The following is a 26,754-nucleotide window of genomic DNA, read 5'->3' as shown; positions in this document are numbered from 1 at the left end:
CCATTCTCTCCATATTTTAAGAAATGAGAATGTGTGTTCTAGAGAGAATATCAAAGGTATGGTTAGAGAATCATAGGAGAATATAAAACGCTGCCAACTTGGGAATACAAGGGACATGGGCAGGTTAGAATGAAGAAAAGTTCTCAGACTTTGAGGAGTCTACAGCCTTGTGGCTGCAAACACGCATCCTCTCTCAAGAAAAGGGAAGAATGACTCCGAAGGCAGGGCTGTTTTCTTCTCATTTCCAGAGAGTGGGGTCAACTTCCCAGATTCAGTGAGTTGTATTGGAGAAATTCAGGGCCTTAGTGGTGATGCTGTCATCCAGAACCCATGGGGTGGACCATAGGCCATCCGGAAAATGGAGCATCACATTAGGAGATTATTCTCAAATCTTAAAATGTAATGACATTTTCCCTGTTAGGTTTTGGATTTGCTTGAGATCCATGACACCTTTCTTCATTTCAATTTCTCACTTTTGGAATGGAAATGTGTATGCTAAGCCTTTCCCACTGTTGTATTTGGAAGCAGTAACTCAAGCCTGATTTCATGGGTACAGAGCTGGAGAGGAATTTACCTGAGGATGAATCATACTTTGAATGTCACTCACACTTGATTAAGATACTAGAGATGAAATCTGTATCTCAAAGTTGTTGAAATGGGCCTTTAAAGAGCTAGGTTAAATAAGGCCCTTAATCTAATCTGACTGATGTCCCTACAGGAAGAGGAGATTTTGGCATAAAGAGAGAGACCCAAGGGATGTGTGTGCAGTGGAAAGACCATGTGAGAACACTGTGAGAAGGTGCCTATAGTCAAGGAAAAAGGCCTCAGAAGAAATTAAACCTGAAAGTTTGATATTGAACTTCTAACCCCACCACTGTGACAAAGGAAACTGTTGTTTCAGTCACCCAGTCTTTGCTATTTTGTGACAATAGCTCTAGCAGCCTAATGCATGAACACCTATGTTCATAGCTTGGCAATAGGGAAAAGTCTGAAAAATGAGTTCCTTAAAATACATCATCTGTCTCTATGTCCCTGCTACTCTCCTCCTCAATCACTTGCTCATCCCCTCCCCCTCTAATTCTCTGAGTAGATTGGCTTTTTGAGGACAATGAATAACATTGAATCTTTTGATCCTTCCCATCACCCTTCAATGTAGGCTTCTAGTAGTCAAATATGTATCTTTAGTTCTAGTCCCTGGACATGGTGACTGGTCTACAAGTAAGCATCTGAACCAGGCTGGGGCAAGCTTCTATTCCTTAGACATCTGGAATTGAGGTTAAAAGAAGGTCTGGCCTAAAGGTAGAGTGATGGATACAGTCTGCTGAGTTAACAATACAGAACTCCTACTGATCCTTTCTGGTGATAAATACTGTATAGTAACTCTCCAGACTCAAAATGAGAAGTCTGGATGGAGTTTAAGTAACAAACTTTACAGGCATGTGTGTATATATACACACAGACACACAGACACACACACACAGAGCTAATTTATACACTGCAAATATAGAGAATTAGAAGGAACAAAAGATTTTACTTGTATACTAATTTGTTATATTTTCTATCAGAAAATGAACTAACATTACTTACCCTATTTTGGGGCTTTAGGTTTCCACACTCCTTGGGTATTTGTCGCTGCACATATTCCATACTTCTGCTCTGAATGTCTAGGCCTGGCTGACCAAATGTTATCTAAAATACAAATAATTTCTACTTAACTGACCAAAAATATGAATTTCTTACCTTTAACAAAAACATATACAATGTACATTCTAAAACTTCATACTTGATTGGTAAATGGTTTTGAATAAAAATTCAGACATCCCTTTACTGTTTTTTAAATGTCTCTTCTTTTTTAAAGATTTATTTATTTACCTGTTAAAGTCAGAGTCACACAGAGAGAGAAGGACAGGCACAGAGAGAGAGAGAGGTCTTCCATCTGATGGTTCACTGCCCCACTGGCCGCAATGGTCGGAGCTGCACTGATCCTAAGCCAGGAGCCAGGAGCTTCTTCCAGGTCTCCCACGTGGGTACAGGAGCCCAAGGACGTGGGCCCTCTTCTACTGCTTTCCCAGGCCATAGCAGAGAGCTGGGTCAGAAGTGGAGCAGCCGGGACTCGAACTGGCGTCCAAAAGGGATGCCAGCACTGTAAGTGGCAATTTTTCCTGCTATGCCACGGCACCGGCCCCCTAAACGTCTTTTCTTATATAACTCCCAAACAGGAAAAACCCAAATATCCATCTGTTAATGGGATATAAACAAAATGATGAATACTACTCAGGCACAAAAGGAAAGTAGTGATACACATCACAATCGTAGTTCCCAAGGGCTGAAGGACAGAAGGAGTACAGGTCACAACTGCTAATTGCTATTGGGTGATGAAATGTTTGGGAATTCAATAATGTCAATCTTGTGAATATATTAAAACCCAGCAAACTGTATAGTTAGAAGAGTAATTTCATGTTATCTGTACTATATCTCAAAAAAATTTATCATGTGACATTACTGTCCTGTTGTCTCGTGAACTGGAAAGCTCATTTCAGAGCTAGAGTACAGCTAAAATTTATCAATGTTTAATTTTTAGAATTTTAATATGTACTTACTTTCATCTACTGATTAACTATCACAAAACTTTAAAAATTTACAAACATAAATACAAACAGGTTAAGCGGATATTCAGAAATTCTAAATACAAATGGGAACTTTGTATTGTGCTTTGCTTTCTGTACTTCAGGTACATTACGGATATTTTCCTATGCTTATAGGGGGAATAAATAAGAATCCAGGAATTGACGGGGAACAAAATCACTATGGACACAGAGGTTTGGGGAAGCTTCATAGAGGAAATTTATGCTTGAAATAAACACAGAATGAAATAAAAGCTCTATAAAGAGCATTACAGAAAAGTAGAGGATTTTTTTTCCCTCTGATAGAATACAGTGAACTCAAATTATATATTAAATGTATTTAAACATGAAAATGTCTACTTTTTCACTTATTGCCTGGATTTCATTTTCCCAGAAACAAGTTGTATACACATTTTGAAAACTACCCAAGAGTATCTTAAATATTAATATACTTACCTGATCTGCAAAACAAAAATGGACAAGGCTGACTTTTTACACTAATTACATGCAGATGCTAAAAGATATATCCCTATTAACTACTGCTTTTCAATACACTAGGAATCTGGTGCTAACAGTCTTTAGGAGAATATATTAGCTGAAAGTGCCATGGGAGACACTTGAAAACTGGTTACAAGCAAAATTTTAAAAAGCATTCCAGGGGCTGGTGCTGTGGCACAGCAGGTTAACACCCTGGCCTGAAGTGCTGGCATCCCATATAGGCGCTGGTTCGAGATCTGGCTACTCCACATCTGATTCAGTTCTCTGCTATGACCTGGGAAAGCAATAGAAGATGGCCCAAGTCCTGGGCCCCTGTACCCATGTGGGAGACCCAGAAGAAGCTCCTGGCTCCTGGCTTCGGATAGGCGCAGCTTCGGCTGTTGCGGCCAACTGGGTAGTGAACCTTCGGGTGGTTCTCTCCTCTCTCTCTGTAATTCTGACTTTCAAATAAATAAATCTTTAAAAAAAGGCATTTCATTTACAAGGGCAAGCCAAACAAAATGCTACAAAGGAATGAATCTTTATATATAAATAATGTGTAGAGGCCAGTGTTGTAGCACAGCAAGTAAAGCCACCACCTGTGACACTGGCATCCCATATGGGCACTGGTTCGTGTCCCAGCTGCTCTACTTCTAATCCAGCTCCCCGTTAATGGCCTGGAAAAGCAGCAATCACCTTCAGGGTAAACTGGGGGTAGAGTGAGGTCCTTTTTAAACTTGTTTGGTTGTGGTCAGCACCGTGGCACAGTGGGTAAAGCTGCCACCTGCAGTGCTGGCATCCCATATGGGTGCCGGTTCGAGTCCCGGCTGCTCCACTTCCTATCCAGCTCTCTACTGTAATGGCCTAGGATAGCAGTAGAAGAAGGCCCAAATCCTTGGGCCCCTGCACCCATGTCAGAGAACCAGAAGAAGCTCCTGGCTCCTGGCTTCAGATTGGTGCAGCTCCAGCTGTTGCGACCAATTGGGGAGTGAACCAGTGGATAGAAGACTTCTCTCTCTCTCTCTCTGCCTTTCTCTCTCTGTGTAACTCTGACTTTCAAGTAAAATAAATAAATCTTAAAATAAACAAACAAAAAACAAACAAACTTGTCTTTGATCATGAGCTCATTTACACTCTCTTATTTGTCTATAGTAAAATGATATACAGGAACCTGAATGTAAGAGAAATTGAGCAAAAGAGCTATCAATGGTTTCCAGGCCTGTAAGACCCAATTAAAACCTGAGTATATCAGCATTTTGAAATAATGTACCCATCCATCCAGAGGATTTAAACAGCCCATGTAAGCATGGAAAATAAATCAAAGACCGTGATAATGTCTACTTAAGCATTACTGGGGGGAAAAATCCATTAGCACAGAAATCTAGTGAGTATAGTTGCTGTTTCAGATTATTTTATTAAGAATATTAATATAAGTGAAACCCTTTAAAGATATAATAAACCCTCCCCACCCCAAGACAGGCTTGCTTAGTACTCAATATAATAAAGACAGTATTTCCTGCCACAGCAAGTCAGATAGGTTTACTGCCCATTAAAAAAAAAAAAAAAAGACTTGGTTCCTGAAGCTCAGGGTTCCAGTGCTGTGATGCAAACCCACTGTGAACATCTTCTTGAGGAGGATCATCCCCACAGTGCTTTGGGGAACAAGGGGAACTAACACACAAAGATCATGATGCTTACTGTGCTGTGAGAAAATCTTTTGTCTCTGACCTAGCAGTCTTATGTCTTCTGGCAGCATTCACACAACCGGCAGGTTAACTTGTTAGCTTGCAAGTAAGGTAAAATCTTACATACTTTATAGTTCAGCAAGGCAGCTGTCTATCCATTTTGGCAAGGCAGTTCCTCTACTGTAGAAAAGGATCTATCAAGCCATCTTAATTGAATGTAGTTCAAAAGCATATTCAAAGCACATAATTACTCTACTGACTATTAATATTCCTCAAGCTAGCTTTGGTGATGATACAGTACATCATAAGGATATATTTAATGTAGAAAATACACTAAACAAGCTACTATTGACACTATAGTCTTCATGATGATCTAAATGGAGTTTCATATTCTAATTTTTACATATTATTTTCTTGGGCTCAATTTAATTTTTAATCCCTGAAATCTGACTTTAGTTTCAGTATCCCCAAAAAAATAAGGTTTCTAATCTACAAGTTGAGGGCCTGATTCTGTACAGTGGTAAATTTATTCTGTGAGGCTTTTTGGGTCATACACAAATAGTTAAATGGTATAGTCTTTAACAGTTCTGTGTTAAACGCAAATGTGCTTTATTGCTGTTAAGAAATTTCTATATTTACTTACCAATGTCTAGCTAAGCTCCACGATAATGTTTAAAAAGCCACCTCATTCTAATTCCTATTGAACTGAGAAGTTCACCTACTTTTTTCTTTTTCTTTTTTTTTTTTTTTTTTGACAGGCAGAGTGGACAGTGAGAGAGAGAGACAGAGAGAAAGGTCTTCCTTTGCCGTTGGTTCACCCTCCAATGGCTGCCGTGGAAGTTCACCTACTTTAACATTAGTAAATGCATAGACATCCAGTTATGTAAATTCATGTAACTGATATGATTTCAACATGTCCTCCAATGTCCAAGTGCTGCAATCCTAGCCCCCAATTCAACAGTGTTGAGTGTTGTGACCTCTAGAGGAGAACAGGCCCTGAAGGCTTTGCCCCCACGAAGGGATTGTCATTTTCACAGGAGTGGGTTTCTGATAAAAGGATGAGTCTGGTCTCCTTCTTCTTGTTACCTTGTCGTCTTTCACCCTCTCATCTTCTGCCATGGATGACACAGCAAGAAGAACCTCACAAGATACCAGCACCTTGATAATGAACTTCCCAGTCCGCAGAACTAGTTCTTTTCTTTATAACCCAGTCTATGGCATTCTGTTACAGCAATGCAAAATGGACTAATACACTTTTTCATCACATCAATCTTGGAGATAAGGAAAAGTATCTATAATTAGGGACTAGGAATATTACTATTTTATTTCAAGTTAACAAAAATGTTTTTCTTAAGTGCTTTACAAATCACATTTAATCATGTTTACCTTCATAACAATATTAGGAGGTAGATACTGATATCTAGGTTATAGGTAAGGATACCAAAGCACACAAAGGTTGAATAATCTGTCCTGCTTCCAGAAGCCATGTGCCTAATTATAAAACTAGCATCTGTCTGTCAAACATTGTTCACTTGCCCCTCTGCAGTTCTTTTGCACCATTTTGTATTTTTCTACAAGATGTCTATACTATTGAGTCACCCCACCACTACCAACACTGCCATTTTGGGAGAAGAGCTCAGTTCTTTTCTCCCATCAATCAAAAGATTTTTTGATTTTAAGTTTATAGTTCTCTCAGTTGAACAACACATAGGCCAAATAAATTCTCAGGGGTTGGGATAAGGAATATTGGTCTATCATAACTTTGTGTTATATCCCCATAGTTCCTATTTTTTTTAAATAAAAGATTCTTTTTTTATAGTTGAAAGGCAGAGTTACAGAGAGTTGGAGAGAGAGGGAGAGGGAGTGGAGGAGAGAGAGAGAGAGAGAGATAGAGAGAGAGAGAGAGAGAGAGAGAAAACACACGTGATATCTTCCACCCACTGGTCACTCCCCAAATGGCCACACAGCTGGGGCTAGGCCAGGCTGAAGCCAGGAGCCAGGAGCCAGGAGCCGGGAGCTTGTTCTGGGTCTCCCACGTGGATGCAGGAGCCATGGACTTCAGCCATCTTCTGCTGCCTTCCCAGACATATTAGCAGCGCTGGATCAGAAATGGAGCAGCTGGATCTCAAACTAGCACCCATTAACCTGCAACCACAATGCTGACCCCTATCCAGCATATTTTCTCTCCCTGCTGAACTTCATGGATCAAATAACCTAGTGCAAGATTCATGGACCTTCATGCTCTCCTCCACCAATATGAGGTTTTCTGCTCACTACTCAATGCTAAAACACATTCCGTATTTTAAAATGTTAAACTGAGTATCTCTAGATTCAAAGACTCCTGGTGGGTTATTCTGATATCCCCAAATCTCTACAGAGGGTATCCAGATTAGTTTCAGCATTTATTATTATAATTGTTGTGCTCAAAGTAAAATCAGCTTATAGTTAAATTTCTCTTCTTATACCAATGTTTTATTTTTTTTTTCTTCAGTTTCTTATAAAATCTCTTAATAAACTGGACAACATACATAAACTATAGATAAATTCCACCACTGAAATGAAGCAGGTTATCACAGCGGTTATTATATCACAGAGGATTAAAATGAGCTGTATAAGTAAAGCACTTAAAGCAACACCTAGCACAAACCATAATGATCAGATTCAGTGAAATACAGTTTGAGTATCCCTTACACAAAATGTTTGGGACCAGAAGAGTTTCAGACTGTATGGGATGGATTTGAAATATTTGCATATATATCATAAGGTTGTCTTAAAGATGGGATCCAAGTCCAAACATGAAATTCATGTATGTTTCATACACACAGCCTGAAGGTAATTCTATACAGTATTTTCAGCTCAGCTGTGTTTGACTGTGACCTGTCATTATGTCTTTCCAGTGTGCAATTTTCCATTTTTGGTATCATGTCAGTGCTCAAAAAGTTTCAGGTTTTAGAGCATTTTAGATTTGCAGACTAGAGAAACTCGACCAGTAAGAAGCTGCAGGGAGCCTGCAGCCTTTCACCATCTGTGTCTAGCTTGAATATTTCAAACAATATTTATTTGCTACAGTACAGCTGTGTTGATAGTTACTGAAAGAAAGCTCCTTTGATGATCTATAAACTTTTTCCTTTCTCCGCAGCCTACTCTCTTCCTTCAAGTCTTTAGGACAAAAATAATAGACAAATGTTAGGCTTACCAAAAAAAAAAAAAAAAAAAAAAAACCCTCCCCCCACACACAAAAAAACCCAAAAACCTGGGGCCCATAATGCTAACTGATCAAGTCTGAATTTCCTTAATTTTATCTCCTTCATAACAAATCTACAGCTCTGCCTAAAACATCTTTTCCACCTTGGAGGATAAAGCAATTCTCCCTCTTCTCGTACAATTCACCTGTGTCTTTGATGTCTTTAATGATTTCTGTTATGCCTTTGCTTTATTATTCTCTTGTTCAAAATAATTATCCATTTTTGTTACTTTATAAAAATACCTGGTCCTTTACCCTGTATTCCTCTAGCTCCATCTACTCTCTGAGGAAAGCTTTTATAATCAAGCCTCTTCTACAAAGAAGCCCACAGCAAAACAGTCTTTCTTTCCTGTTCATTATACAGATTTCTTAATCCCACTGAAACTGGTAAGGTTACCAAATACCTTTATAGAAAATAATTCAAATTTTATTCAAGAATTTTACTACAGAATATTAATTACGGGGGTTGGCGTTGTGGTATAATAGGCTAAGGCCTCTGCCTGCGGCGCCAGTATCCCATATGGGTGTGAATTTGTGCCCCAGCTGCTCTTCTTCTGATCCAGCTCTCTGCTATGGCCTTGGAAAGCAGTGCAAGATGGCCCAAGTGCTTGGGCCCCTGCACCCCCATGGGAGACGTAGAAGAAACTCATGGCTCCTAGCTTTGGATAGGCTCAGTTCTGGCCATTGCAGCCATTTCGCGAGTGAAAAAACAGATGAGAGACCTCTCTGTCTTTCCCTTTCTCCTTCTATAACACTACCTCTCAAAAAAATAAATAAAAATCACACACACAAAAAGAAAACCAACACTGGTGCCGTGGATCACTTGGCAAATCCTCCGGCTGTGGCACCGGCACCCCAGGTTCTAGTCCTGGTTGGGGCGCTGGGTACTAGTCCTAATTGCTCCTCTTCCAGTCCAGCTCTCTGCTATGGCTCGGGGTGGGGGCGGGGGGCGCAGCAGTGGAGGATGGCCCAGGTGCTCGGGCCCTGCACCCGCATGGGAGACTGAGAGGAAGCACCCGGCTCCTGGTTTCAGATGGGCGCAGCACTGGCTGTAGCGGCCATTAGGGGAGTGAACCAAGGGAAGGAAGACCTTTCTCTTTGTCTCTCACTGTCTATAACTCTCTCTCTGTCTAACTCTGCCTGGCAAAAATAAAAAAAAAAAAATCAATAAAAAATAAAACCAACATTTTCTTTTTTTAAAAAAAATATTCCTAATGACAACCACACAAAAGGCAAAGGAGTAAATGTAGTCAAGGTATTATGAACTTGGGTAGACTTTATGAAGTCAAGAATATATTTGTAATCTCTAGGATAACGATTAGAAACATTGAACAACTGTATTATCTTTAGCTAATAAGGGGGAAAAAATCAAGGAATTATACTTGAATAAGCAAAGGAAAGAAAAAAAGAGATCTGACAACAAAGGAAGCAAACAGAAAGATGGTAATTTGTTAGTAAATTGCAGTATAAGTAAATGGACAAAACACTTCATTTAAAAGACAAAGACACCTCTCTAACTATCAAATTGATTTTAAAAAGGAGGGAGGGAAACATTCTGCCTAGTGGTTAAGATGCCCAGGTCCTTTATCAGAATGTGTGCGTTCTATTCCTGGCTCTGGCTTCTGACTCCAGCTTCCAACCAATGCAAACTCTGGGAGGCAGCAACAATGACTCAAATTATTGGGTTCCTGTTACCCACATGGGAGGCCTTGACTGAATTCCTGGCTCCCAGATTTGGCACCAACTCAGCCGTGGTCATTGCAGGCCTTTGAGGCATGAACCAGTGGATGACAGCTTTCTTTCTACCTCTAAAACAAAACACTTAAAAAAAAAAAAAGCTGTAACTATACTTGTATACTGTTTTAAAAAACATCTGAAATAAAAAGATACAGAAATGTTGAAAGCAAATGGACAAAAAATTACATACTGTACAAATGCCCACAAGAAAACTTGAGCCATCCTCTATTGTTCTCCCAGGCTCATTAGCAGGGAGCTGTATCAAAAGCAGAGAAGCTGGGATTCAAACTGGGGTTGCAATATGGGATGCCAGCATCTCAAGTGGTGGATCAATACACTGTGTCACAATGCCAGCATGTACGTTAACTTAACAATATTCTTGGATACGATCTCAATGAATAAAACATACTTAGGAGTAAAAAAAAAAAAAAAAAAAAAAAAAAACAGATCAAATACCTAAGAATAAATCCTTTTGAAAAAAATGTAAGCACTAAATGGTTGATAAATACATAAGTTGTTTATCATTAGTAATCAGAAAAAAATAGGTTAAAATCACAATAAAATCTTACCACCACCTAACCTCCAAATTACAGAAAAAAATGGGGCGGGGGGAGATACCAAATATTATGGAAAATTTCTACCAACAGGAGCAATGGAAAATAAAGACTACTCCACACTTTTAAAAAATGTACTGTGTTTAGCCTGCGGTTTCTTCTGGCTCTGGCACAGTACTGTGTATTCAGGTTTATGAAACAACAAAGATAATATCCAAGGTGTTTTGTACAACAAAAACAATCCAACCAGCTGGCCCCTGTCCTCCCTGCTCTTCATTTTGTTTTTTTGCTCCATGCTGTTTCTCCACTAGACAATGCACACTTTTGCTCACGCTGCTCCCTATTGTGGACTGAATGTTTGTGTCCCTCTAAAATCCCATACATAAAAGTTGTAATTTCTAATGTGAAGATTTGGAGACGGGGCCTTTGGGAAATAGATAGATGATGAGGGTGGGGTCCAGATCTGATTAGACAGGAGTCATTATCTGACTGATTTTCTTATTTTCCTGCCAACTGAGGACGTGGCAAGAAGATAGGCCGGTCTATAGGCTAAAAAGAGGGACCTCACCATCCCATAGCCAGGCTGGCACTCTGATCCTGGAGTTCTACCTGTGAGAAAATAAGTTTCTATTATTTGAGCCATCAGTTTATATATTTTATTATGGCAGCCTTAGCTAAGACAGATCCTCTACCTGAAACATTCATATTCTACTCTTTCTATGTCTTCATCCCCAGTTTTCACTTCCACCTGGTTAAGGATTGTTCTCATTCTTAAAAAATTCAAATGCATCTAGAAAAAACTCCAACGCCTACCAGTATGAGTTCAATGCCTGTGTTCTGTGTTCTCACATAATTATGAGTATGCATCAATTATTTCATGAGAAACCTCTTTACAACAGAAATCTCGGTTTTAACTGCCTTTGTATCCCTCTACTCAAAGCATGGAATTTAACCCATGCTACATATATACATATACTGCATAACAAAATTAATGGTAATAATCTGTTGCACTGAATGCTTTATCATGTTGTTCATTTGCTCTTTCTCACTAGGGTGTATGTAAACTTCTTCCCTAACAACCTGCACATCTGAATTCCTCCAGTCAAAATGAGAATCAGGTGTGTTTTACGCCACTGGACACCAGCATCTTATCAAGAAAAACAGAAATCTTAAAACACTTTTAAAAAGCTTTTGCTTTTGTAGACAGATGTTTTAAACTGCATGAGTTCAGAGAATAATAGTTGCTTATTAACAACAACAAAAACATTTGTTCCTATCACTAAAAGAATTAAGGTGAAGAATTCTTCTGATAGATTTGATAATACCTGAAACACAAAGTAGGATAATGCCCTACAATCAAGGTTTCATTTTTTGATCCTGTTGGCAGGAATCATTAGAACATTGTATACACAGTGCCCACTCTGGATCTGATTTGCTGGAAACAATATTCTAATTTTCTTGTTTATTTTGTTTTGTCTGGTCAAGGGCAAATGGTCTTAATGTCTTTCTCTAACACATTAAATTTCTACGTATGTACCATACATTTTGAAAAATATCTTCTTACCTGATTGGCCTGACTTTGCAAGTAGACTCTTCTGGCATTCAGATCTTCAAAAGGAGAAGGTCTAATATTTGAGCTTCTATAAGGCTCACTGGTAACAACTGTCTCTTGCTGGAAAAGATGCTCTTTAACTAGAGAATTTGAAGTGTCTTCTTCAGGTGCCTATAAAGTAAACAACCCAACTCATTAGGTGACAGAATATTTATAACAAAAACAAAATACTTTAACAAGTATTTAGCCAATCAGTAAGTATATACCATTTAACCTCTAGATATGCAGATACCTGTTTATGTCAAAAAATCATTTTCAAAACAAGCTAATCTTCTGAGTACCTTTCAAATCTACTTTTTTTCTTCTCAATGCCCACTACTCACAGTCTTGCTGCAGGTTCTTTCTCTCTCTCTCTCTTTTTTTCTGACTGTCTTATTTCAGTAGGTTACTAACTGATCTTGTTTTTAGCCTTTGTCACCTTATTCTTCATGCAAATTCAGGCTTCAAATTACTCTCAAAACCCTTCAGGTTTCCAATTACCAAAGCTCTGTTGGGTGACAGGGCACATACTGGAAAGTAGAAGGGAGAATGAGTATCACTGGGGGGAACCGTCCATGTATGCATCATAAGATACATCCTTTACATAGCCTGAGTAGGAAATATGTCAAGGGGAGATAATAATTGGAAAAGTTGTGGATAAACAGGAATGCTTTTTGTACTGTTAGTGAGAATGCAACCTCACACTGCCACTGAAAAACACAATCACACCTTTTGAGCTCAAAATTCTACTTTAAGAAAAGCACTTACAATGTGTATTACGAAAAGCTATACATGGAGTTCAAGCTTTGTATCAGATTTTAAATTTATCTTTTAATTCCATTTTTCATGAATGTATTTTCTGAAGTATCCTCATATACAGATACACATACAATCACAGCAGCACTGTTTTTTATCATCTTAGAACTCTGTCGGCAAAAAATTTATTTTTTAAATGGCATACATCTATGATAGAATTCTATGCATCCACTTAAAAATTCTGTATACAGTACTCACAAGACATTGTTAAATGACAGAAATCCAAAGACAGAAAACATCAGCAAAGCCTGATCTCATTTATCTGATAGGAGGGTGGAGAAATAGGTAGATTTTCATTTGTAAGGACACCAAGGGTGCACACTAAATCAATGGTTGTTCTGGGGAGTTAGGGCTGGAACAGAAGCACTTAAGATTTTTCCATAAGGAGATATTTTATACATATTAAGAATTAAGAGGGGCTGGCGCTGTGGCACAGTGGGTTAACGCCCTGGCCTGAAGTGCCGGCATCCCATATGGGCGCTGGTTCGAGACCCGGCTGCTCCACTTCCTGACCAGCTCCCTGTTATGGCCCAGGAAACAGTAGAAGATGGCTGAAGTCCTTGGGCCCCTGCACCAGCGTGGGAGACCGGGAAGAAGCTCCTGGCTCCTGGCTTCAGATCGGCACAGCTCTGGCGGTTGCGGCCATCTGGGGAGTGAACCATTGGATGGAAGACCTCCCCCCCCCCCCGCGTGTGTGTGTGTGTAACTCTTTCAAATAAATAAATCTTTAAAAAAAAAGAATTAAGAAATAATGAAATGAATGTGTACTTGCCACCAGACTTAACAAAGAGAATGCAGCAGATATAGTAACGCCCTCTATATTACTCCACGTTAACATCTCCCCACCTCTAACACCAGAATCCCCAGCAGGTAAATACTATCTTAAAATCATTATTTTCTTACCTTTTACAGTTTTACTACATTATCCTAAATAATTAGTCAGGCTGTTTTCGTGCTATATTTGATATTCCAGTATTGTGCTTTGTGGGACACTTGGAGACATTTGGGGGCGAGCTCTTTTTTTGGGAATGAAATTCATTCACATTGATACACACTGAAGTGTATCAACAGCTCATTTTCACTTCTGCATAGCAGATAGCTAACACCTACTGAACATTTTCTATGTATCAGACATTGTCCCAAGCACTTTACAAGGGTTAATTTTAGTCACCACAACAAACCTTTAAGGTAGACAGCAAAGAACAAAACAACTAACAAATAAATAAGTCTGTTTTAAAAACAGTCAATATATTTTCTTGCCATGCTCTATTATTTTTATAGTTATTTCCTCTGCTCACAATGGTGGCTATCTTGAAATTTTCTACAAGAAAAACTCATTTATACTTAACCTCATTCAAGAACTCAAAAAGCTTTTGTTGGTCCACTTCCAAGTTAATTATTCCCAATTTTGAATTTCCTTAAAATATATACATCTATTATCCTATACTGTAAGCATTCTTTACTCTTTGCCCCATTGGGCAGTGCTTTGGTCTAAATGTGTCTCGTCCTCCCTCCAAATTCATACAGAGCAATTTAAAATCATGATAGTACTGGGAAATAGCCCATTTGGAGGTGGTCAGGTTATGAGGGCAGTGCCCTCAAGAATGTGATTAGTATTCTTGAAGGAAAAAAAAAACGGTTCAGAGAGCTCTACTTCCTTTTTACTATGGGAGGACACAGCCAAAGGGTATCATTTACGAACATGAAGGTTGGCCCTCAGTAGACTGAATCTCCCAGAGCTCTGAGCACAGATTTCCCACAATCAAGAGCTATGAGAAATAAATTTCTGTTTCTCATAAGCTACCTATTCTGCAGTATTTTATTAGAACTACCAGGAGAAACTAAGACAGATATTAAGGAAGGACTGTTTTACCCCTGTGCTTAGAACAATGCATGGCACCCAGAAAGAATCCTTTAAATAATCTGTGACAGGGATCGGCACTGTGACATAGCAGGCAAAGCCACTGCCTGCAATATTGGCATCCATTTTGAACACTGGTTCGTGTCCTGGCTGCTCCACTTCCAATGGCCTGGGGAAAGTAGCAGATGGCCCAAGTGCTTAGGCCCTTGCTACCCATGTGGGAGACTCAGAAGCAGCTCTTGGCTTCTGGTTTCTGTTTGAGTCCTGGCCATTGAAGCCATCTGAGGAGTGAACCAGTGGATGAAAGATAACACTCTCCGTCTCTCCCTATCTCTCTCATTCTCTCTCTCTTTGAAATAAATAAATCTTTAAAAAAAAATGTGACATTTTAAGTATCTACAAATCAAATTACATTATTTAAAATAGACTTTAGGAGTAAATGCATTGCAGAAGAAACAAATGTCAAGAGTGAGCTTCTTAAACAATAAATCTTCATACAAACTAAAACTTCAGGGGCCAGCACTGTGGCAAGGTGGGTAAAGCCACTGCCTATGGTGCTGGCATCCTATATGGGTGCTGGTTCGAGTCCCGGCTGCTCCATTTTTTGCCAAGGTGATTGGGAAAGCAGTGGAGGATGACCCAAGTGCTTGGTCCTCTGCAATCACATAGGAGACCTGGAGGAAGCTCCTGGCTCTTGGTTTTTTAACAGCCTAGCTCTGGTTGTTGCGGCCATTTTGGAGTGAACCAATGGATGGAAGATACCTCTGTCTCTCCCTCTCTAACTCTGCCTTTCATAAATACAAAGATCTTTTAAAAAAATTTCAAATTACATACAAAAAAATTCTTTCCATAATCACAACACTACAGAATAGCTCTTATAACAATTTGACAAAAAACTTTTTAAACCTCCTAATGCATACAAATGTTCACATCACACATATAATTTGATTCCATTCATATATGGATAGACATATATGTTTCATTTCATAATATACCATGCCCTTTCCCCACGTCAGCATATAAGGATATATACGTCTTGCACTTCTGAAATACTAATACTCTATGGGCATGTAAATTGTGCCAAAGTATTTTGCTATAAACACCACAAAGCAGTTCCTAACACACCTATTTTGGTATACTTGTAACACTTCCTTAGGAGTAGTCCTTATAAATAGAATTGAATAAATTCTACATCTATGTTCAATTGCATGGCAAGCTATTTTTCTGGCAAGCTTTTTGCAAACCCTTCAAGTTTATGACAGAGGGTTCATTTCCTTATACCTCTGCCCATACTGAGCCATATATCATTTACCAATCTTTGTCAATCTAATAAGAAAAACAATATTCCAAAAATATATTAGTTTGCTTTCCATAATTAAAATAATAAAGACAATTTCTTAATTTGGACATGACTAAGTAAAAAGTGTTTAGGCTTAGTCAAATTTCTTTTTTTTTTAAACTAAGTTACAATCCATGAAAGTAATAATGACTATATAAACATGGACATACATAGATGGTGGAAAATATCAAAAATTGTCCTCAAGTGCACCGAGCCTCATATATGACAAACACAAAGACTATTAGTATTATCTGCAAAGTTGTTATTATTATCTTTAACCCACCATACCAGTATTTAATGTACAATGGAAACCTGTTTTACTCTCATATGCGGGTATAATAATTATCCACCTATGGTTGCTAAGAGAGTGTTTAGTTTTTCTTTCCCTAAGATTACTATAATTATTTTGTAGGTAGAGGCAAAAAGTTACAGGGTAAATAAATAAAATAATTCCATCTTTAGCTCTCTATCAGAACGTAAGACCAGACCACAGCTACAGAGAAAATAAAATTGACCTTGCCTCTCTTCTCACTTTAGCCCTTATTTCCACTATTAATTCTGAGACAGAGAGAACACAGTGCTGTTCTGAAAACCTTTTAAAACACAGTATTTCCAATAAACGATTAAGAAAAATAGCATCATAATCTATGTATTCTTCAAGAACTTCACTCTTATAGCTGTATATCACTAATATCACTAATGTTAGGTTTGAAAAACATGGTTGGGTTACATCAAAAAGAGAAAGCTTTAATAATTATACCAGTGGCTTATTAAATAATAGAAGTTTAAGATACTTTTTGGTGGAGCCAGTGCTGTGGCTTAGTGGGTGAAACTGCCACCTGCAGTGCTGGCATCCCATATGGGAGCTGGTTCTAGTCCTGGCTGCTGCACTTCCTATCCAGCTCTCTACTACGGCCTGAGAAGGCAGTAGAAGATGGCCCAAGTCCTTGGGCCCCTGCACCCACATGGGAGACCCAGAAGAGGCTCCTGGCTCCTGGCTTCAGATTGGTGCAGCTCCAGCCATTGCGGCCATCTGGGGAGTGAACCAGTAGATGGAAGACCTCCCTTTCTCTCTCTCTGCCTCTCTGTAACTCTGCCTTTCAAGTAAATAAATCAAACTTTAAAAAAAATAATAAAAAGATACTCTTTGGTATAAAACCCTTTTATTCCAGCATTACAGATGTTAAAAATACTACCAAAGCAACTTTTCTTTTGATATCTAAAATTTTATGATCAAATTGGAACCCATGCTATCTAAACCCATATTCCAAATGCCTAACAAAATATTTATTAACATTTTGGTGTAGTGTTTCTAGAAGCAATTCAATTTAGCTTTGTTCACAATTATCCCCTATTCTGTTTGTTAGATTATCTTAGCATCCTTTTATTTCAGAATATTAACGGATTTTTGAGTTTTTTAATTTATATTTTGTCCATGGGCTTTTTCTAAACAAAATAATACAATTTAAGACATTGAACACAGTAATTTGTGATGGAACAAGACGGAAAGAATATGAAAAATGTACCAAGACACTACACCTGGCAATAACAGTAAAGGCTTATACAACAGAAGAACTAAACATAGCATTAAAGTTTGCAGAGTTTATTATTTGTATATTTTTTTAAGGAAAGGACTGTTTCAAAAAAGAACTATTTCAGAGGCAGATACAAAAAAACTAGAGACAGAAAACTCTGAGCTCTCATGGAGTGGTTCACTACTCAAATATCTGCAGCGGCCAAGGCTGGGCCAAGATCAAAGCTGGGAGCCAGAAACTCAACAGAGCTCTCACGTGGGTGACAGCAAGCCAACTACTTGAACCATCACTATTTCCTTCCAGGGTCTGCATTAGCAGGGAGCTAGAATCAGAAGCTGGGACTAGGGACCAAATCCTGGCACTCTGATGTGGGGTGCGGGCATCTCAACTGGCATCTTAACCACTAGGGCAAATGCTCACCCTCCCTGTAGGTCTATTTTTGAGTTAATAAATAACAATGATATGTTATTGATAACTACATAAATCTTTTTCTAGGATTCTATCCTAAAGTCAGACTCAAAGATGCAAACAAAAATGCATGCAAAAGTCTCTGGGAGATAAAAACTCAACAATACATGAATAGTTATGTAAACTGTAGTACAGTTAAAGATATAATGATTAAGATAAACCTGAAGTCAGACTATGCAGGTTCAAATCTTATGCTTTATTCTACCTTAAATCCAACTAAGACAGCAACTACAATCAATGCAAATAGAAATCCTATTTAAAAAAAGCCATGAAATCTTAAACATTAAGGAAGTTTGATCCCAATGGCACTTTTATAAAGAAACATGAATTTGTATACAATGTGTATACAATGTGTAAGAAAAAGGAAAACCTAAGCAAAAGCACATAAAATATTGATAGTAGTTATGTTTGAGTACAATAATTCCTGGTTTATCCTTTAAAAATTTCTAAATATTCTATACGAAGATATATGAGTTAAGAAAAAATGTAAACATCATCAAAGGGTTATATGAAATTTCTTGCTCCATTATTAGACAATAAAAAACTCAAAACACATCAGAGATTTTGGAACTTAATTGCAAGATAGTACTTATTGAAGTATAGTGACAGGTTAATTACAGTATAATAAAATACATTTACTAGCTAAACAAAGCCCATCTATTATAGACTTAGAGCCTTGGTGAAATATTATTATTGTTGAAAATCAGTACATGAACAATTAATTCCTTTTCTGCTAAGAGCAGTTACTATGGACAATGTAAACCATAACTGTTTTAATTATTTCAGCTCAGAAGTGACACTCTTTAATTCTAAGATTAAGTTAATAAGTACTTTTCAATGGTAAAAGGAAAAAAATACAACAACTTCTCAGTTAAGATCAATGAAGTTTCATTTTTCGTCTGCCCAAGAACATCATATCTAAGGCCTTTCCCTCTGACAACCTCAATCCAGCAACAAGTGTAAGCAGTAAAAACCTCTATAAAACCTAACATGCTTTATTAGGAGAGTCAAAGAAAGAAAACAAGTAAAAATAATAGTTGAACTTTAATACTGTTTAAATGTTTTAAAAATTCTAATTCTAAAGATTTTTCTTCAAAAAAATCTTGAGTACTAAGTATGTATGCAAACAGCACTATACTAGACATCAGTAATAAAAGATGAGCAAGGCAGGATCTAAAATCCAAATGATGATCTGTTATGAAACCCTGCAAAGAAAGATATGAAATAGAAAGGTTAACTGCCTTCTATTGATTTATAGTAACTGACGAAGATACTGCCAGTAAGTAATCAAATGTCTAGCACTGTTATTGGCAAAAAGCATACACTTAAAATATTGCTTGAAGGAATTAATGAATATTCCAAACAGTGATTTCCACTGTGAAATTTTATGCCTTCACAATGTTTATGATCTAAATATAATCACTACTTCATCTACATTTAAAAAATATTTTATTCGGGGCTGGCGTTATGGTGCAGTGGGTAAAGCCGCTGCCTGAAGTGCCGGCATCCCATATGGGTGCTGGTTCAAGACCCGCTGCTCCACTTCCGATCCAGCTCTCTGCTGTGGCCTAGGAAAGCAGTAGAAGATGGCTCAAGTCCTTGGGCCCCTGCACCCACGTGAGAGACCCGGAAGAAGCTCCTGGCTCCTGGCTATGGATCAGTGCAGCGCTGGCCATTATAGCCAACTGGGGAGTAAACCAGCGGATAGAAGACTCTCTCTCTCTCACTCTGCCTCTCATTCTCTATGTAATTTTGATTTTCAAATAAATAAATCTTTAAAAAAAGTTTTATTCTTCTAAACTGTATTAGTTTTCTTTATAAATGATAATCAGTAAGGTAAACCTGATATAACCATTACCACAGTCATCTGACACTCAATCTCAAAATGTTTATTTATGACAAGCCCATCAGGTAAGTTATGAAACTTAACATGATGTATTTCATTTCTAATTAAGTGGTTACATAAACTAGAAACCATTATAATTTTTAGTACATTCCAAAAATAATGATCCTCTAACACTTTGGCACTCATGAAATAATGGTAATAAGGTAAATGTAACTGTTTTTTCTGTGGTTTTAATTCTGGAAATTGCCTCTCAAAAAATTAAAAATCACTAATCATTTTTAGAAAAAGTTACATTTCCCTTTCTGCCCATGCATTCTCTACTGCATAAGAAATTTCCATAAAAACTGAGAAGCTTCAGACAACAGCTATTTTTTTATTGTCAACTTTTATTTAATATAAATTTTGAAAGTACAACTTTTGAATTATAGCAGCTTTTCTCCCCATAACCTCCCTCCCATCCGCAACCATCCCATCTCCCACTCCTTCTCCCATCCCATTCTTCATCAAGATTCATTTTCAACTATCTTTATATACAGAAGATCAACTTAGTATATACTAAGTAAAGATTTCAACAGACTGCACCCACAAAGACACACAACATATAGAGCGCTGTTTGAGTAGTAGTTTCACCATTAATTCTAATAGTACAACACACTAAGGGCAGAGGCCTACATGGAGGGCAGGTGCACAGTGACTCCCGCTGTTGATTTAACAACTGACACTCTTATTTATGACATCAGTAATCACCCGAGGTTCTTGTCATGAGCTGCCAAGGCCATGGAAGCCTCCTGAGTTCATCAACTCTGATCTTATTTAGACAAGGCCATATTCAAAGTGGAAGTTCTCTCCTCCCTTCAGAGAAAGGTACTGCCTTCTTTGATGTCCCATTCTTTCTGCTGGGATCACACTCACAGAGATCTTACATTTTGGTCTTCTTTTTTTTTTTTTTTCCAGAGTGTCTTGGCTTTCCATGCCTGTGAAACTCTAATGGGCTTTTTAGTTGGATCCAAATGCCTTAAGGGCTGATTCTGAGGCCAAAGTGAACAGCTATTATTTGATGTCTTCTGTGGGTCAGAAGCTTTCAAGAAGTTTAGCTTGAGTTGTTCTGCTTCATAGTTCTTTCATGAGATTGAAGTAAAGACATTGGCCATGGCTGAGTTAAATGAATGCTTTTTTGGGGCAGGAAGACTTGTTTCCAAGATAATTTGCTTCACATGGTTGTTGTCAGAAAGTCCCAGTTTCTTCATGGCTGTTGTCAGAAATCCTCAGTTTCTCACCACATGGATTTCTTCACAAAGCTCTCCAAATGTCCTCACAAACAGGAGCTGGCCTCTCCCAGAGTGATACGAGAGAGCGAGACAGAAGCCAGAAATTTCCTTATGACCTATCCTCAAAAGTCATGCTTCATTTATTTCATTAACATTCCATTTATGAACAGTGAGCTTACTAAGCCCACACTCAAAGACAGGGGAAATAGACTACACTGAACAGAGTGGTAGTAAAGAATCTGTGGATATATTTTAATACCTTCACAGTTCACTGATCTTTTGACATAAATTATTTACATTTATTTCATATATAAAACAAACTTATCCCCTCCCAAGACTCCCTAAAATTTCATCTCTTTGCACCAACAGCTTCCAGTCTAGGATGTTGGCTTCTAAACAGGTCCATGTACAGATGAAACTACTTTAAATAAATTATATGCTCAACACATAACCAGAGTTCAATGGTAGCACAGGCACAGGATAACTGTCGTATGAACTTCTTGTTCAAAAACAGAAAACGGGAGGAGGAACAAAAGTGTCCTTGGCTCACAGACATTCTGAAACCAAGAGGTGGAAACACTGCAAGTTCCTTGAGGAAGACTTAGGACTTCAGAATAATTCTCCATAGATCTTGGTTCTGATGCTTTAGATCTGATTTCTGCATCATCTTTTTGATTTTATGAAAGGTGAGTCATGATTGCAACTGCACAGTGTTTTCCAATATACTTCCTGTCAATAGCTTTCTGAGTATTCAAGGTCTCTCTTCAGTTCAAATTAGTAGTATTTCCTACCAACATAATTCTTTGGCAAACTTTGTAGGTCACTTATGAATTTTACTGGAGTTTACTATATTAGATAAACAGCAGATTTACAATTCTTCAGAGACGCTTCTCTATTTTAAACTTCTACTAAAAAAAAAAACACCTGTAAGCTTCTTAAAAGTGCTTTTACTTTGATTGAAAGATCCACTGTATCAACATATCTTTTTTTTTTTTAAAGATGTTATTTATTTATTTAACAGGTAGAGTTACAGACAGTGAGAGGGAGAGACAGAGAAAAGGTCTTCCTTCCGTTGGTTCACTCCCCAAATGGCCACAATGGCGGGAGCTGCGCTGATCCAAAGCCAAGAGCCAGGAGCTTCTTCCTGGTCTCCCACGCAGGTGCAGGGGCCCAAGGTCTTGGGCCATCTTCTACTACTTTCCTAGGCCACAGCAGAGAGCTGGACTGGAAGAGGAGCAACCAGGACTCGAACCAGCACCCATATGGGATACCGGCGCCACAGGCAGAGGATTAACCTAGTGTGCCTTGGCACCGGCCCCTTTTGGAAGTCTTAATAGAAGAAATTAGGGTCACAGCTTTGGTTTCATCCTTAGACAATGCTTTTCCTAGAAGCTCCTATGTTTAATCTTTGCAGGCAGTCATTGCTTAATTTTAGCACAACCTGACATACCCAGAGGCTGTGAATTTTCAAATCAACAAGTCCTGGTTCCTTCTTGTTTAGGAGCCCTTCCATACCTTATTTCTCCCTTTTCCTCTTCTATCATATGCACTAAGAAGAAACCATGTGGCAGATTTAACCTTTGGCTTGAAAATCTCCTGGGGCCAGCGCTATGTTGTAGAAGATTAATCCTCCATCTACAGTGTCTGCAACATTTAGGGGCACCAATTCAAGTTCCTGCTGTTCCACTTCCAAACCAGCTCTCTGCTAATGTGCCTAGGAAGGCAGCAGAGGATGGCCCAAGTGCTTGGGCCCCTGCACCCACATGGGAGACCTGGAAGAAGATCCTGGCTCCTGGTCCCCTCAGCTCTGGCCATTGCAGCCATTTGGGGAGTGAACCAGCAGATGGAAGAGCTCTCTCCCTCTTTCATTATCTCTGCCTTTCAAATAAATAATTAACTCTTAAAAATATATATTAGAAAAAGACCATTTTTTTAAAAGAAAATCTCCTTTGCTGGATCACCCAGTTTGTTGAGTATTTTCTGCTTTTCACACTGCTGTAGGTGGCACTGTTGCTAAATTTTTTGCCAATAAAAGATTTTCTTTCTTTGACTTTCCAATTTGATTTTATTTTCATTGAAGCCCTCATTGGCAATCTGTACAAAGATCTCTAGGCTTCTAATAACAGTCTCTTTAGAGCTTCACCAAAACTTTCCTCAAGAACTTCTATTTGTTGTCTGAGTCCAAAGTCATTCCCACACTTTAAAGTATTTATTATGGAAGCTATTAATGAGTACTCAAAATCCCTATTAGTAATAAATTATTCCCAAGCTTAGTGGCTTAAGAAACACTTATTTCACAGTTTCTGTGAGTCAGGCACGCAAGAACAGCCTAACTAGGTAGCCCTGGCTTAGGAACCCGCAAGGGGGCTACATTCAAGACATCTGAAGACTTGTTTGGGACCAAAAGACCTACTTCTTTTTTTTGACAGGCAGAGTGGACAGTGAGTGAGAGAGAGAAAGAGAGAGAGAGAGAGAGAAAGGTCTTCCTTTTTGCCACTGGGTCACCCTCCAATGGCTGCCGAGGCTGGTGTGCTGCGGCTGGCGCATCACGCTGATCCGAAGCCAGAAGCCAGGTGCTTCTCCTGGTCTCCCATGTGGGTGAAGGGCCCAAGCACTTGGGCCATCCTCCACTGCACTCCTGGGCCATAGCAGAGAGCTGGCCTGGAAGAGGAGCAACCGGGACAGAATCCGGCGCCCCGACCGGGACTAGAACCCAGTGTGCCAGCGCTGCAAGGCAGAGGATTAGCCTATTGAGCCGCGGTGCCGGCCAGATCTACTTCTAAGGCAGCTGACAACTAAGGCTTTCGTTTCTTACCACATGGACTTCTATGATAGGGTTGCTTGAGTGCTGTCATAATCTGGTAGCTGGGCATCTTCCATAACTAACAATCCGTGAAGAAGAAAGCCAGACAAAATCTGCACTGTCTTTCATGACCTACTCTTGGAAGTCACATTCTGTCATTTCTACATTTCTACCATGTTCTTTCTTGACAGAGAGAAAGGTCTTCCTTTTCTGTTGGTTTACCCCTCAAATGGCCACTATGGCCGGTGCGCTGCACCAATCTGAAGCCAGGAGCCAGGTGCTTCCTCCTGGTCTCCCATGGGGTGCACAGCCCAAACACTTGGGCCATCCTCCACTGCACTCCCGGGCCACAGCAGAGAGCGGGCCTGGAAGAGGAGCAACCGGGACAGAATCTGGCACCCTAACTGGGACTAGAACCCGGGGTGCCAGCGCCACAGACAGAGGATTAGCCAAGTGAGCTGTGGCGCTGGCACCATGTTCTCTTTCAATAGCTCGCTCAGTGCATATTTGGGAGCAAGAGGGTTATATTCCTCCAAAATGAAAAAGAGTAAAATATTTGTGAAGTTACTGTAAAAAACAGCACATATAAAAAAAAAAACAAGAATTAAAATCTGACATAAAAATAGCTCTTATCTCTTACTGAAATTACATTTAAATGGAAGCCTATTACTAGGATCTCTAGTGACACTGAATATTTTTTATTTTATTATGAAAATAAAAATTGAACAAGTATTTTAGTGTCTAATGAAGCAAGACGTAAATCACTCCTGTAGGGGTGTACTTATATAAACTGATGGACTAAGGACACTGGAGACATCTTACAATGAAGCACGACTATCAGGAGCTGAGAACTGTACTCTTGCTAATTTTGCTGGCAGAAATATTCTTTACTAGTCTTTCCCTCCCCCTTGCTAATGTTTTACTATCTCCCCTGCCTCTGTGATAAACTTATTATTTCTCATCAGTATCCTAGTGCCTCTCTAACTCTATGGAAAATCTTAGCAGTAAACATGATATGAAAGCAATGATTTTTACAACATCTACTGATTGCTATATGTACATCTTGCAAACAGTTACATTATGGAACAGTTTTTTTTTAAACACATTGTATATAAAATTAGGTGTAACCAAATTGGCAAAGTATTAAAATGACTATTAATAAAGGCCACAGTTTCCATAGGTGAATATTATTTTTAATTGAATTTTAACTTAATTTACTTTCATCATAAGGCAAGAATTCCAAAGTGTTTTCCCCTACTTTCACATTTTGATCAATAACAGAACAAAACAAAACCTTGAAAAACTTTTAACTAAAAAAATTTTATTTTTACATTGCAGAACATATGTCCTATACCTAATTCATTCTAACTCCCCTGCATTTTTAAATAAAACATTAAAATACTTTAAAATAAACCATCAATAAAATAAACACATTCATATATACATACAATAACTCTCAAATATACAGTGCAGAACAGATCATTAGGATTGTTTATTAAAAATAAGGTATAACTGAAAATTTAAAAAATATAAACTTAAAAAATACTCAAGAACACAGAAAGCTTGATTATAGTTTTAAATGAAAAACGTAGATTATGGTGTATTAATACCACTAGAACATGTCTATGCATTTATATGTACTGAAAAAAATCCTGAAGGCCTTATTTTAAAATATGTGTGGAAGTTATCATAGATTATAGCACATTTACATTTTTTCTTTAAATTTTGCTACGGATCTCACATTTTCTAAAAGATTTATGTTTTCTGACTTAGAAAGAATTAACAGCAACTATCTACATGAAATGGTTTGCATGTCTTCAGATCACAGCAATTTTTAAAATAGGAATACCATAAAAGTACTAATATTTATTATAGCAAATGTGAAAAATATAGAAAAATATTTAAAGGAAAACTATACATCTCAGAATCCCAGAATCCTATGGCTGGGTAACAAGACAAACACCATACAATTTTGAGGATTTTTTGTCAATATATGCAAGTAAATGTGTAAACATTTTTAATGGTTGCATGACAGATTTGCCAATCTCATTAACTGCATGTTACCTATTTAGTATCCCATTTTTTTTCTTTTTTTCTATATATCTATACCTAAATCCATGTATAAAAATTTATGTATTTCTACTTTCTTGATGTACATGACCTAAAACTGAATCACCAGATCAATAGGCAAGAATATTTCTAATTTTAAGACTTTTTAATATATACTGCCAAACTGCCTTGTTTCAATCTACCATGTCAATCTCATGGGGTAGTTTTTTTTTTTTTTTAATCTTTGGTCATTACTAAAAATGAATTTATACTGTTTGCTGTTCATCAGCAAGCTAAACATATGCTTATTAGCAATTTGCAATTTTCTTTGTGTGGACTTTTTATATATGAGCCTTCCCCATTTGGGGGAGAGACTACAGGTTATCTCAGATAAATTTCATGTATCTACTTGGGTAGGCACTCAGTTGTTTGGTCAAACATAAATCCAGGTGGTACTGTCAAGAAATTTTCTTAAGAAAAGAAAAGAAATTTTCTAGATGTGACTAACATTTATTAATACTGAGTTAGGGAGATTTCTCCATCCTTAAAGTAGGGAGCCTTATCCAATCAATCCGCTAAAGGTCTTGAGAAGAAAACTGACTTAAAGGTGCCTGAAATCCAACTCAAAACAATAACATCAATTAAGTACATTTCTAGCATGAATGCCTCTCTGCCCTGTGTATTTTAGACCTGCCAACCCCCACAATCTTGTAAACCAATTTCTTTAAAATACACAAAAAATACTCTATATTGGTTCTGTTTCTCTGGAGAACCCTAGTAAATAGAATTTCAGGAATTTTCATAGTAATTTACAGGTTGTTTATATATTTAGAAGGTCCTTTTTAATGATATTACTT

General features: G+C 38.1%; 2 protein-coding genes across 4 annotated transcripts in view; one reads left to right on the top strand and one right to left on the bottom strand.

The window, feature by feature from the left end:
- LOC149123075 (uncharacterized) overlaps positions 1-26,750 on the top strand; it is a 49,720-nt gene extending 22,970 nt beyond the window's left edge. Inside the window, exon 2 of the mRNA XM_089310040.1 lies at positions 13,263-26,750. Within this exon, the coding sequence (XP_089166166.1) occupies positions 13,263-13,283 (21 nt within the window). The 3' untranslated portion in view covers positions 13,284-26,750. The remainder of the gene's footprint in view (positions 1-13,262) is intronic.
- Positions 1-26,754, bottom strand: part of SPRED1 (sprouty related EVH1 domain containing 1) — a 124,775-nt gene that overhangs the window by 6,258 nt on the left and 91,763 nt on the right. For all 3 annotated transcript variants that reach the window (XM_008269229.5, XM_070053969.2, XM_008269230.5), the window contains exons 5-6: positions 11,886-12,044; positions 1,588-1,689 (exon numbers count right to left, since the gene is read on the bottom strand). In XM_008269229.5, coding sequence (XP_008267451.1) covers positions 1,588-1,689; positions 11,886-12,044 — 261 coding nt within the window. The remainder of the gene's footprint in view (positions 1-1,587; positions 1,690-11,885; positions 12,045-26,754) is intronic.

The sequence above is a fragment of the Oryctolagus cuniculus genome, chromosome 12 (genome assembly GCF_051225735.1).
Source record: "Oryctolagus cuniculus isolate XC-2025 breed Fujian yellow rabbit chromosome 12, ASM5122573v1, whole genome shotgun sequence".
Classification (NCBI taxonomy): domain Eukaryota; kingdom Metazoa; phylum Chordata; class Mammalia; order Lagomorpha; family Leporidae; genus Oryctolagus; species Oryctolagus cuniculus.
Note: the sequence above shows the minus strand (reverse complement) of the source record. Positions and strands in the feature narration are given on the sequence as shown.